This window comes from Rhinolophus sinicus, linkage group LG14 (assembly GCF_036562045.2).
Source record: "Rhinolophus sinicus isolate RSC01 linkage group LG14, ASM3656204v1, whole genome shotgun sequence".
NCBI lineage: Eukaryota > Metazoa > Chordata > Mammalia > Chiroptera > Rhinolophidae > Rhinolophus > Rhinolophus sinicus.
Window position 1 is genome coordinate 53,361,127 of NC_133763.1, and position 13,250 is coordinate 53,374,376.

A 13,250-nucleotide genomic window follows, 5' to 3' on the forward strand; every position below is an offset into this window, starting at 1 on the left:
ATAGCAGCCGAAGACAGTCAAACAGGAGGGCCACAGCTCCGTGGACAAAAGCAGAGCATCTCAGAAAGCAGCCACTCAGACACAAGGCTAGTAGTCTGCAATCGCTTGTGTGTCCCTCTCCCTAGGGGCCTTTGAGTGGGAAATGCCATCAATGCAGAATTAGCCCAATTGACTGGGTTACCGGAAGTTACCCTGTCCATCCTCCTGCTTCCAGACTGGTCAGTGAAGCCGACCGGACACACAAACTTCTCCTGCAAGAGAGGCTGTCACTTATCCCATCCCTGGGTCCACCTCCCCTACGAGAGACTCATGTGGAGAGACGGTTTCCAGTGAGAAGACCCAGCCCCTTCTCAGAACTTCTCCTTCCATCGACAAGTCTTAGTTCCCAATCTGTTAAGGCCCCAGCTAATTCTGGAGCCAGAGTCAGATAACAGAGGAAAAAGACACCTCTTTTCCTGCCATCAGCCTCATCACCGCTAATCACAACAGGCCCCGTATGGAGTACCTTACGCTCAGCTAACTCTCTTCCCCCCACTTGACAGCCGGGGAGACAGGCTCGCAGAGGCTGCATGGCTCGTCCAAGATCACACAACTGGGAGTGGCAGAGCTGGGATTCGAACTCCGGTCTGCTTCTTTAAAATGACCCTATTTGCCTCCAGGAGAGGAGAGGGGGAGCTGCCTGTCCCCGCCTGGCTCCACAGGGCCTGACCGAGGACACACCCAGAGAACACGGTTCAGTCTTCAGTGCACAGAGGGGCAGATGGAAGGGCTGCTGAGTCGGTGAGCAGGTTAAGGGGAGCCCTGATCACAACCAGTGCCAACCCCAGGTGCACAGGAAGTGGCCATGTCACCAGCAGAGGCAAGTGGGACCATGCTGACACCAGCAAGAGGATCAGTCACCCTCCCCTCACACCAGTCTGCTTTCTCAAGCTCTGGGGAAGCCCCTGCACGAACACTCCATCAGGATGACAACGGCTCCCGGCCCCTTCCTGCCCAGCAGCAACCTTCCTACCACGTGAAGACAACTGTGCCGAGCCCGACCCCACACAGGGAGCTGTCTCTAGGAAGAGCCCTGACCTGTCCAGGGGTCACTGCAAGACCAGGTGCTGTCTTGCCTCTTCCCTTCACCCCCAACACTCGGGCCTTCATCAGTTTCCCCCACTGAGGACTCCTGGTCCCCAGGGGGTGACTGCAGGGGGTCAGGGCTATACTCAGAGCGGCTGCCAGGCCTGCGAAGGGTGGCGGCCCCTCTCCCTGAGCGCACAGCGGGAGAGGCGGTTCTGAGAAGGCAGACTCAGAGGCTCATTACAGGGAATGACTAAGTGAGCTGCGATTCCAGGGGAAACCCCGCTCGCTTCTGCTCACTGAGGGGCTCAGAGCCTTGAGCTATTTAGATGAAGGCAGTTTCCCTTCCAGGAGCTGCTGGCTGGGCAGCCCCTCAGAGCAGCCAGGCTCCTGGGGGACCCTCTTCCACCCGGAAGTCTTGGCTGTGGCTAAGAAGGCGTCTGACAGGTCTGCCCCAGCCGTTTCCAGAGCGGCCAAGTCTGCCCACCCTGCTAGAGCTCGTGGCTGGGAATGGGGGAAATCTGATCAGCACCTCCTAGGTTTTAGCGGCTGGATTTCAACAAGGAATGTGACAGTCTCGCAGCAGCTGTGCCCAGCCTGAAACAAGCTCTATTTGAAACCTCCAACAGCTGAACCCCTCCTAGCTACCGGCGGCCAGCTCAGCCACCCCCTGCCCAAAATGACAAATAAGTGAGAAATGCAAGCAACAAGCAGGCACATACACGCACGCACGTGTGCACACACACACACACACACACACACACACACACCAACAAACTGGGGGTGAGAGGTAGATGGGAAAAAACCCACTTGTCCTGACTCCCCAGGTTTCCAAGCCTTCCAACCCACAGCAGGCAGAGCATGGCCAGAAACGCACCTTCCTCACTCCCCACCGCCTTGGAGGACGAGAGGACGCGATTCCCAAGCCCCTCTGGGAGGGAACCCCCTCCTTCACCCAGGGCTGGCCTGAGGCTGGAGTACTGGGGCCAGCTCCCCCCGCGGAAGCCATGCCGCCGGGCACCATGGGCGCGCACTCACACACTCGCACACACGCTCAGCCTTATTTATCCAGAGAGAAGGAGCCGTGGTGGGAGGGAAGAACCGGGGCCGAGCCCGGCGCGGGCTCTCGGGACCGCCCGGGAAGCCCTGTCATCCCATCCGAAGGAGAGACTCTCCCCACGCCTGGTGCCAAGGCGGCGCCCATCTGCTCTGCCCGGGGAACACCTGTAGCCATTTTTGTCAGGGGATGTTTACGAGGCAGCAGCAGGTTTATTCCGAGTCCTCTCTCCTGAGGGAAAGGACCGCTGGTTTCCTCTGCCTGTATTCCTACCCCACACCCCCAGGAGACTCAGGTCACCGCTGCTCTTTGATTTTGCCTTAAGTCTCCCAGGGACGAGGAAGGAAACAGAAACTTGGGGAGAGAGGGAGCAGACCGAGAGAGAAGGGACTGGCATGGAATCCCGACACCCCCCTCCCCCCCAGGCATTTATTTCTTTTTTATCCTCGGGAAAATGGAGTGGAGCCGGCAGGGGAGGAGGGGAAGTCACAGGAACTGGCAAGCACATCAAGGCACAGTGTAATTAATTGGTGCGTTAGGCTGCTGGGTTATGCTTTAGGACGAGTGAGCCAGGAGGAGAAATGATTCCTCCAAAGGGATTCTTTAATCCTCCCTAACAGTCTGCAAATTAGGCACAGTGTATGGGGGTGTCCCCCCACCAAGAAAGCAAGGAATGAATTCCCCCGGGATTCAGAAGGAAAACCACGTAAGTTAGTGCTCAATATAACTGAGCAACCGCCTCTCCCACCACCACCACCACCACCAGTCTCTCACCCAATCTCTCTTTCCCCCACCTCTCTCTCTCTCTCTCTCTCTCTCTCTCTCTCCCTACATACTCCTTTTGTTCAATGTATAAAGAGAAACCGCAGCCCCTACCTTTGAGTACAAACCCCAAGAGAGCTCGGTCTCTATCACCATAACAACAATTCCAAACATCCCAAAAATCAGAGCATAATCACTCAGGCGCTTTCTCTTTTCAAACAGGGCCCTCCTGTGTCCCAGCTTATAGCCAATGTTCTGGTTTTTCCGCTTGTTGGCTTTGGGGAAGGTGGTGCTGCTGGGGGTGGTGCCGGCGTGCTGGTGGTTGTGGGTGGCGTTGGGGTGACGGAGCAGGGTCTGGTGGGCATGGTTGTCCTCCCGGGAGGAGATGATGATCTCGGGGGGGTTGCTGGGGCTGAAGAGCTGGAGGGCTTGGCCCTCGGGCTCAGCTTCAATGAGGTTCCTCCGGGAAGCGCTGAGGCGGCTGAGGGGCTTCATGACCCCGCCGCTGTACTTGCAGGAGCTCATGGCGATCTCCGTGAACGGGTTGCTGTCCCGCCGGTGCACCAGGGGGCTGGCCTGCCGGTGCCGGCCGCCTGCACCAGGCCCACTTGTGGCTGTGGAACTTGGAGAGTGGCCAAGCAAGTGGTCACTGAGATTGAGCTGGCTGCCTTGCCGGGAGGAAGGGTGGAGGATGGCGGTGGAGTTGGACAAAGGGGGGGCCCTGAACGCGGTGGGAGAGGAGTGCAGCAGGCCGGGGTGCACGGGCTGGCTCTGGAGTTGGGCGAGCTGAGACAGGGGATGCTGCGGCGGCTGCTGCGGAGGCTGCGGAGGCTGAGGCTGCAACAGGGGTCCCGGGGGCTGCTGAGGGGCTGCTGGTGGCGCTGGTGGCGCTGGAGGCTGCTGCTGCTGCTGTTGCTGCTCGTCCCCGGAGGACGGACAGGGGCACTTGGGGTCTTCATCCAGGTCCCCCACCCCCGAGTCATGGAAGTGCCCGGAAGTGTCCATCTTGGGGCCTGGCTGGATTCCCTGTAGCACAACCCCCCACCCCAAAGCCACCCTCGCTCCAGAGATGTCCTCAAAGAGAGCCAGGCATCCAAGCTCCCCACCAGAGTGTCTTGGCTCCAGTCCTCTCTGTGGCTTGCTTCGGCTCTCTGGGGTTGCCTGGAGTCCGGACGCTGCCAGTCAAGAATGCATTGTACTGGGCAGGGAGAGAGGGCAGGAGGGGAGCTTGGAGAAAGCTGAGGAAGAGGGGAGAAGGAACTCTAGCTCGGGAGGTGGTCCTCTAGGAACGCGCGAGGCCAGGCTCAGCTTCACTCCTCGCCGGCTTAATAGCTTTGCTCTCCTCCTCCTGCCGCTGTTATATTGTAAGCCCAGCCCACTTATTAGCAGCTGGTCTCATTGGCTTGGCTGAACCCTCCCACCACCTCCTAACCACGCCCCCTTATAGGCTCCTCCCCGGAGGAGGGGCCTGCCGCCCTCAGCTCCCAGCCCAGCGGCGGCGCGGGGAGGGCTGGGAACTGTAGTTTCCGCTCCCCACCCGCGAGCTGAGCAGCTGCCCTCTGTCCTCCGACAGGTAAAAACCCAGGAGCCCACGTCGCTAAGGGACGTGCAAGCACGCGGGCGGTGCGGAGGAGGAGCAGAGGACCTTCTAAGGAGGGGAGCTGTGCACCCTGATGAGGGAGCAGGAAGCAGCGAAGACAAAGTTAGTGATGGCCAGGGTCTACCATAGGTTGTTTCACGCATATTATCCAGTCACATCCTCCAAACACCCAAGGAGGTGGGCATGTGTTCCCAAACTGATGCGCAGAGATGTTGAGTGACAACGCCAAGGTCACAGAAGCAGAGGGGATCCACGTCCTCCTGACTCCAGGTGGATAAGCTCACTTACTGAACACCTGCAATGCAATGTGTGTGCAGGCGTCTCTCTCATTTCTAACCCTCACATCAACCCTATGGAAATGACATCATCATTCTTCTTTAACAGATGCAACTGTGAAAAACAAAAATCGCTCAAACACAGAGAAGTAACTTGCCAGATGTCACCCAGTTTGTAATTAAAGGTGCTAGGACTCGAACCCAGGTGAGTCTGACCCCACGGCTCCTGTGTTGTCTCCCAGGGTGCCTTTCCATGGTGACACACACCACAGTGGTTGCTCCATAAATGTTGCTCAAACGATGGGTGGGAAAGAGCCAGAGAGACGCTGTGGAGGAGGCACCGGCTTCCCAAAGCAGGATGTGGGAAGTAGACCGTGGCTCCAGCTGGGCATGGAGTCACCAGAGGGTCTGGCAGGAAGACTGAAGACCCCCCCATGGTCATTCCCCTCCTGATCTGCCCCATGGGCTCTGAGAGTCAGAGCTGGGAACAGCTGCTGGCTTCCCAGGTTCAAAACCATCATCAAGAATTTATTAGGCTCCCACTGTGTGCAAAAGGAGTTCCAAAGAGATGGGACCAGAGCTGAATTCATTTCCATTTCTAACGGCAACAGACTTAGGGATCAGTGAGGAAGAGACCATTATAGGATTCCCCAGACACACCAGGGGTTTTAACACGCATACGGTGGGGTTTAAATCCCTCATGAAGATTCTCGTGATCCGTACGCAACATGTTAAGAGGGAGGCACCTTTCTGCCTGGCTCCTGCTCTTCCATCACCCCTTGGCCTCGGTCCAGCTGCTCCCTGGATAGGAAGGGGAAAGAGTAGGACAGCCATGTGTATACACACACACACAAACACACATGCACGCATGCACATATGTGTGTACACACTGGCCCTCAAACATGCACTGGCCCCCACATACAGACACGCACGCATACGTGCACACACTCAGTGAGCTTCTAAAGCAGCTCTCCTAAATGGTGAGCAGCAAGTGGCCAGGTCAGGGAGGGGCAGAGTTCCCGTCCAATGAGCCCTCTGTATACAGTTCTCACCTCTCCAATGCCCTATTGGCCTTGATGATGGAGAGTTAAGAAGTATCACAACCCCAGAAGCCAGAATAATTGCAATCACTCACACCTTGATTATTGTTACTGTTATCAACAGCACGGCCATCCCCTCTCCTCCCTTCCCCACCACTACAAGTCACAACGCTGGGCTCAGACACAAGCCTCGAGTCCCATGTGTTCTCCCACAACCATGCAGGCCCTCCAGCACCCCACACACACATACACCCCCTCCGGCATGCCCTGCCTTCCCTCCCCTACCCTTCCGTCTTCTTGGTGTCCTTCCATCCCCAAACAGAGCCACCTGTTTGGTTCAATGTTCCATAGGCTTCATGATTTCCTAATGAACAATGGTTGCTGTGTTGTTAGTAGCCATCACATGCTGTGGTGTCGGTTCTAAGGGCCGGGACAGCATCTGGGCCGTGACAGACTCCGGGCCTGGGCGTCTCTGTGCCCACTCCACCACCGTGACCTGCCTCTGCCTCGGCTGGCCCTGTCTCCAGTTCTCCTGGCTGTGCCAGCTGGATCGCAACAGGGACTGTTAGAGTCAGTCCTGCTGTCATGGAAGGGGATGAGCAACACGGGGGCAGGGGGAGGGGACCAAAGCCAAAGCTCTAGCGGACATTCCTCTCTCATGCCACTGAAGCAGCTTGCACCCCTCGACGCAGCCGCCCCCTGGAATGGGAAGACGACAGTGTCATGGTTAGAGCTCGGGCTCGAGAGTCGGACTCCCAGGCTGTGGCCTCTGCCACGTGATGGCTGTGTAACCACAGGCCGGATCCTCAGCTCCCCACTCTATTCAGTGGGAGCAGTAAGTGTCCCCACCTCACGGGGTTTGGGAGGGTTAGATGCAAGGCAGTGTGCGTGGGCTGTCCCACTGGCCCATCCATGGCGGCCCTGAAGCCCTCGGTGGTGCACTGGAGCTGGAGCTGGCTGGTACTGGCTTAGAAAAGCCAGCTGTGTATATCTCTTCCCAACCCCACATCCAGTGATGTCACAGTGATCGCATGAGATCGGTGATGGTGGGAGGATTTACACCACAGGAACTGGCAAGCATTGCTTAGCTGGGCTGACTTTTCCTGGCGAGCCAATTCTTAAACACTTACTGGCTGTTAAATATTTAGCAGCACACTTCTGCCTCTTATCCCATATTGTTATATACGAAATGTGCACTCCACCCTGCTCTAACCATTGCCAGGTCCTTCCTCTCCTCCCTCCCTCTCACCAGCCAAGCTTCGGCATGGCACTGCATGGGCTTGCTGTGTGACCTTGGGCCCATTGCTTAACCTCTCAGGACTTCAACGTCCTTAGCTCCAGGGAGTGAATCAGCTAGGAGCCACTCGGCCGCAGGGCCTGATCATGTAGGGTTTTCCATCCGGCCCCACAGACCCACGGCTCTCAGGCCTCTGCCACCATTGCTGCAGGTCCAGTCCTCACTGTTGGGAAGCCCCAACGCTCCCCCAACCCCCAGCTAAAAACATGTCTTCAAAACCACCCACGTGTCGGGGTCGTCACCCCTTTTATAGATGAGGAAACTGAGGCTTTAGACAGATTTAAAAACTTGCCCACAGTTAGTGACTAGTAATTAGTGGCATAGCTGGAATCAAGCCTGGGTCTGTCCAACCCCCAAGCACTTTCCTGAAACGCAAATCAATAGGACTCCATCTGACTGGTCTTTCTTAAACATTGCCATGTGACTCGTATAGCCAGCCTTCAGGAGCTGTATGATCTTGCTGTAGAGACAAGCTGTACTCACACTGGATGATAAAGAACCTCAACAGAGATCCCAGAGTGTGGGCTAGACAACAGAGTTCATTGAAGGCAGAGGGTAGTCAAGGGAGGCTTCATGGAGGGGGTGGGCCTTGAGCCACACCTTGAAAGATGGGCTCTCCCTTCACACATATCAGGCCTCTTCAGTCTATAACGGGGGTGCAGTGGAGTTTCTTAGCTCAGAGAGTATAGGGACGGTGAACAAGGACACGCTCAGCACACCAAGTGAGGTAAAGGTGGCCTTTGGCCAGACCAGCTCCAGATCAAGTGTGCTGCTGCTTGCCCCTGGCCTCCTTTCCCTGCTCACTCCTCACCACTTCCCTCTGTGAGCTCCAGGAACACCAGCTTCTTAGAGTTCTGCTGATACCCCATGCCACCTCACACCTCCACGTCTTCGCTCGTGCTGTTCCTTTTCCCTGGCGTGCCCTTCCCCTACATTTTTTTTTAGCCCTTGGAGATAGGGCTCACAGGTTTCTTCCTGGGCAGCCTCCCCCAAGGCCCCCAGGCCCGATCAGGCGCCCTTCTAGATTTTCAGTACCTGGTACCCACCTCCAAACGTGTCTTTTATTAAGTAGTACAGCTGTTATCGCTGTGTGACCTTTTCCCCAGACTGTGAGGTCTCGTCCATGTGTGATCTGTCGCTCCTGCACAGAGCCTGGCATCTGATAAATGCTTAAGAAAGATGAACTGAACTGAACTGAACTTGAAACCCGGGAGAGGTCATTTGGAGGCAAACAAGAGGAAGCAGTACTACTTTCCACAACAAATAATAACCACAATTTCCCCATCAGTAAAGGGAGTGAGCGAGATGGTTCCTAAGGTCACTCAGCTTTAAAATCCCATAATCTGTGATCTGTGAAACTTGTTACCCTCAAAAGGTAGAATTGACTGAAAAATAGGTTTATGAAAAGTAGTTTTTTTGTGGTTTATATGTTTGTCTTTCCCACTAGGCTATAAACTCCTAGAGCACAGAGGAAAGGGCTAATTTTTTTCTGTATCCTCGACACAGAGCAGGGTGCCTGGTCATGGAAATACATATTAAGGGTTTTTTAGATGGATAAATGGATGGATGGATGCATGGATGGATGGATGGATGGATGGATAGATGGTGTTTAGATACAATGACAGATAATAGTGGTTTTTTAGAAAAATGAGTGGTGTCCATGGACTATCCTTAACCTTCCAGGGATAGACAGTGTCACAAAGTTCAACCACACACGCCCCTCAGACACTGGGTGGGTGGGTCAGAGAGAGCGCCGGGCTGAAGAGCTCATTACTCATCCAGTTTCGGTCATTATCATGTTCTTACCTAGAAGTTTTGTTACTGGATCAATTAATGCTTTAATAATCAAAGCAAGCCCTGTGTTTGCATAGTTTTCCAACTGCTTTCACAGAAAATGCTCCATGTGTACCTCCCGGTGGCTCTGGAAGACAGGCCAGGAAGGCTCACTTCCCTCAGCTCTTACACTCTCACCCCAATAAACTGACACTTAGAAAGGTTTAAGTGATGTGCTCAAGGTCACCAATTAGCGGTAGATTTGAACCTGGATCTGTCTGACCCACCGATTCATGCTCTTTCCCATCTGTGCTTCCTGGAACACCATTCCACCCTTCGCTCTGTGTCCAAAGCAACTCCATCCTCTGCTCCTTCCCCCAATTTGACCTCATCTCCCTCTTTGAATCCCCTCCGCACTTGTAGCTCTCTGGGGACGCTTCTCACCTCTTGTCTCGTACTGGAGCTGTCTGTGGGCACGTCTTTCTCCCCTGCTTTGAATTTACACCATAAGCTCTTTGGTGACAGTTTATGGTGTAAATCGTGAAGCACACATGCACATAACACTGTGCCTCACCCCGCACCCAAACCGTGCATGGAATCAGTCAGTGAGCGAGTGAGTTTATGTGTGAGTGAGAGTTAGGGCGCCCACACCCGGACACATTGTTTGGCCCTGATGGCACGGCTACGGGAGTGCCAATGGGGAAGTGTAGGTCCACTGTCCACGCTTCTTTTGTCTGGGCCCCTGAATGTCCAGACCTGGGGGTGAAGCCTCTCATAACTAAAGCCCACCCACTCTTCCCCAAGCCACGACAGAAAGAGTGAGACAGGACTACAGTACATCCCACCTGCCCCCAGGCCACACACCAGCAACTGTTAGCCACCTCTAGGGGTCAAGTCTCTTGCGCCTTATCTGGGTCTCTCTATAAAGGGGACATACAGCCCGCCACCCCAAGCCCCGGCACAGGCACTGATGGCCTGCTCTGTGTGTGTGTGTGGTTCCAACAAGCCAGTACACTAAGGTTAGAACTCCCATTCTACAGATGAGGAAACTGAGTTCCGTTCCAGAGTCACTGGCTTGCTCTTGTTCTCAGAGGAGGTTAAGAGGCCACGCCATGAGCCAATCAGGTCTGTGTACCCGCAGGTCACCCTCTCCACTCAGCCACCGCCACTGGGCTTCTTCCCCTTCCAGAGAAAGTCTGCTCCCGCCCTCCACCCCTGTTCCAAGGTCTCCATAAAACGCCCTCTGGCAAAAGGAGTGGGAGAAGGTTTCAGAAGAACAGCCCCATGGAAACCTATCTGGAAGAAGGGGGACAATTCTACTCCGAAAACTCTGTGGCAGGCACGGCTGGTCCTGGACACAGAGAGATTAGTGGAGCGGCCAGGCAGGGGTGCGGGGGAGCCTTGGGCTGGGAGCTCGGCCCCTCTGGTTTGGAGCTGCCATTTTCCTTCCAGTGACCACGCGAGCAAGTTGTAGGGCTCTGAGCCTATAAACTGGGCCCATTCAGGCCGGTTTGTAAAAATCAAGACACATTTCTAAATGCTTCTCATGACCCCTTTCCCCATGGCTTTTGCTGTTCTGGCCAGATGAGTCATCTAGATGGGAACGTTTATTTATTTGAGGGGTCAAGGGTTCAATGAAAGGTGCCAATACCACAACTGAAAAGAAGGCATGGGAAATGGGCACCAACACGGAAAGGGTGCCAACATTCTGTCACCATGCTCTCCTGCCAGGCTCGCAAGAAGCGGATATAAACTATAGTGCTGCCCACATGGACTGGGCAAGTGCAAAGAGCTTGAGGGACCTTGGTGGCTGAGGGAGGGCCCTGTAGGCCCCTGCTTGGCCAGGGCCCAGCATCTGAGGCTCATTCCTTGTGTCTGGGTGGGTCCAAAGGCCTGTGTGCCCAGGACTGAGTTGGTGGAGAGAGCCCATCACCGGCTCATTGGTCAGAGGTGTGTCTACTCCCAGCCCCACACTGCTGTGTAGATGACAACACTCTGCCCCCCCCACAAGAGACTCAGCTTCATGCAGGCAGGAGTTTTTTCTGGTTTGTTCACAGCTCAATCCCTAGTGCTTAAAACAGTGCCTGGCACAGACCATGCTCTCAATTCAGATTTACTGAATAAATCAGCTTCCTGGCCCCAGTCAGAAAAAAGAAACCGACCTCTAACAGTTCCCCAAACCCAGAGCAGGCATCTGAGCTGCCCAAGGGAGGGCTCAGAAGCAGGGCAGCCTTGGCGCCTGGCGCGGAAAGAGGCAGGGAGCTCTCTGTGGCCCCGGTGACCCACCCTCTGAGAGACAGTGCGGGTGGCAAGAGATCAACATATACCCAGGGCCTGGCTGGTGACTTGGGCCCAAGCTCTCTGAGCCAGCCGGCACTGCCGGCCCTTCCCTGACTGCAGCTGGCCAGTGGCAGCCCCAGCAGGAAGTCGCCAGCCCAGCTGCAGCTCTGAGATGGAGGCCCCAGCGGGCTGATGTGTGCCCACCGCTCAGCTACCTGGGGCAGCAACCCGTGGCAGGTTTGTGAGGACTGTGGCGGCCTCTGCTGGTGGAACGTGCACATAGCATGCACTGCAGGCACGTGGGGAGGTGCCCACGGACCTCGCAAACAGAGCCTGCACCCAGCCTTAACTTTCCCTGGAGGCCCAGGGACTGCATCTAGTGCCGGGACTCACCTTGGTGAACATTTTGCAAAGGTATGTCCTATTTGGCAGGTTCCTTGAATATTTCCCCCATTGGGAAGGAAGATATTACCCCCATCATCTGTCCTAGGTGAGGCAGCATATTCTTGAATGAGAGGGCTGGAAGGAACCACAGACATGCCATTAGGTCCCATCCTTCTGAACAAGGGAAGCTCTCCCAAAGATGGCAGGTGACGTGACTAAGCTCCCACGTGAGTTAAGGACAAAGCTGGCACCGGAACCAGGGCCCCCTGGCTGGGCCCCTTTCAGGGGACCTATCATCTCTCAGTTGCTGCTGGATATCTAGCAGGACAGCTCACCACATCCTCTCCCTCCTGCTGTCTCACTGTGTCCATCCCAAACCGACGCTCCCAGCTTCATCGCCACTCCACGTGGCTGCAGCTAAATGAGACACAAACCCTCTTCTGTGCCACATCCACAGGCAGTCAGCAGCAAAGGCCCTTGGTGCCCAGCACTTTGATGTGAATAATGCAAAAGGGCAGGCATCTCGCTCGCCTCCCGTCTTTCTTCGGCTTCCTTCTCTCCCGTAAAGGTGAAAGCTGGAGGGTTGCTATGGACACTGCACAGGGCTCTCCCTCCTTGGTAATAATCCGTAGCCGCCCTCCCTGCTGGAATCAGAGTCTCTAATTGCCAAGCCTCGGAGGCAGCAGGATGCAGGATGCCTCGCAGAAGGTAAGGGCGGCCGGAAGAGCGCGGTGATTATGTAGATGGGGGAAGGGGAAGGAGAGAGGGACAAGATGGAAATCACCCAAAATTGGAAGTAACGAGCTTGACCTATGTAGGTAGACTGACAAAACCAATGTCGATTAAGCCAGAATTAGAAAAGCAATCGTGTCTTAACAGGTTCCCTGTCACACTGGACACTTAAGCACTGTGGCCAGTGTCTCTTGGGCAGGATGCAGGGAGGACGGGAGAGGGGCGGCCCCACAGCGGTGTGCATGAGCCCTGCCCGCAGAAACGACCTGGATGGCCCTTTTGCTTCTATATAAGAACAACCTTATATAAGAACAACCATGCGTCCAGGAGCTTTACTGAGCTGGGCTCCTGACCACTCTGCTGCCCTGTGGGTGGGCGCACCCCAACTCCTCACTGCCACACAGTCCCCCTCATTTATCCTCACCAGATCAGAGCATTATGACCAGTACTAGTGTCCCCAACATGAAAACAGAGTATGCTCCCCCCACCCCCGCCATGAGGCTCCCACCATGTGACCAGAGAACACTCCCCTCTAAGCCTGACCCTTTCATGAGGACCAAATCATATCACTTCCATGAACATCCCCTCCAAGGGACCAGGACACTGTCACTGCTATGTGTGTCCCCACCATGGGACCAGAGCTTTTTCCCCACCACTGGGCCCTCCACCGGGAAATCAGAATATTGTCACCTTTACACATGTCCCTAGCTTCCCAGCTACATATCAGACCAAGTCACCAAGACCACAAGACTCCACATAGCCGTGGACTCAGGTCCAACAGGACAGCAAGGTCCAGTGTGAAACCTCCTTCCTGTTTTCAGCCAAAGACCACACACTTCTTTGAAGGACACTCCAGAGCCCCCAGTGGCCACTTTAAAGAGTGGGCCTAGGGGCCGGCCCAGTGGCTCAGGCGGTTGGAGCTCCGTGCTCCTAACTCCGAAGGCTGCCGGTTCGATTCCCACATGGGCCAGTGGGCTCTCAACCA

General features: G+C 55.4%; 1 protein-coding gene across 5 annotated transcripts in view; it reads right to left on the reverse strand.

Annotated features, from left to right (window-relative positions):
- Window positions 1–13,250, reverse strand: part of KCNN3 (potassium calcium-activated channel subfamily N member 3) — a 169,457-nt gene that overhangs the window by 132,919 nt on the left and 23,288 nt on the right. For 2 of the 5 annotated variants that reach the window (XM_019711845.2, XM_019711844.2), the window contains exon 1: window positions 2,999–4,296. The exons of the other annotated variants lie outside the window; for them this stretch is intronic. In XM_019711845.2, coding sequence (XP_019567404.1) covers window positions 2,999–3,889 — 891 coding nt within the window. In that variant the 5' untranslated portion in view covers window positions 3,890–4,296. Of the gene's footprint in view, window positions 1–2,998; window positions 4,297–13,250 lie in introns of those variants that run through there. 5 annotated transcript variants of the gene reach the window in all.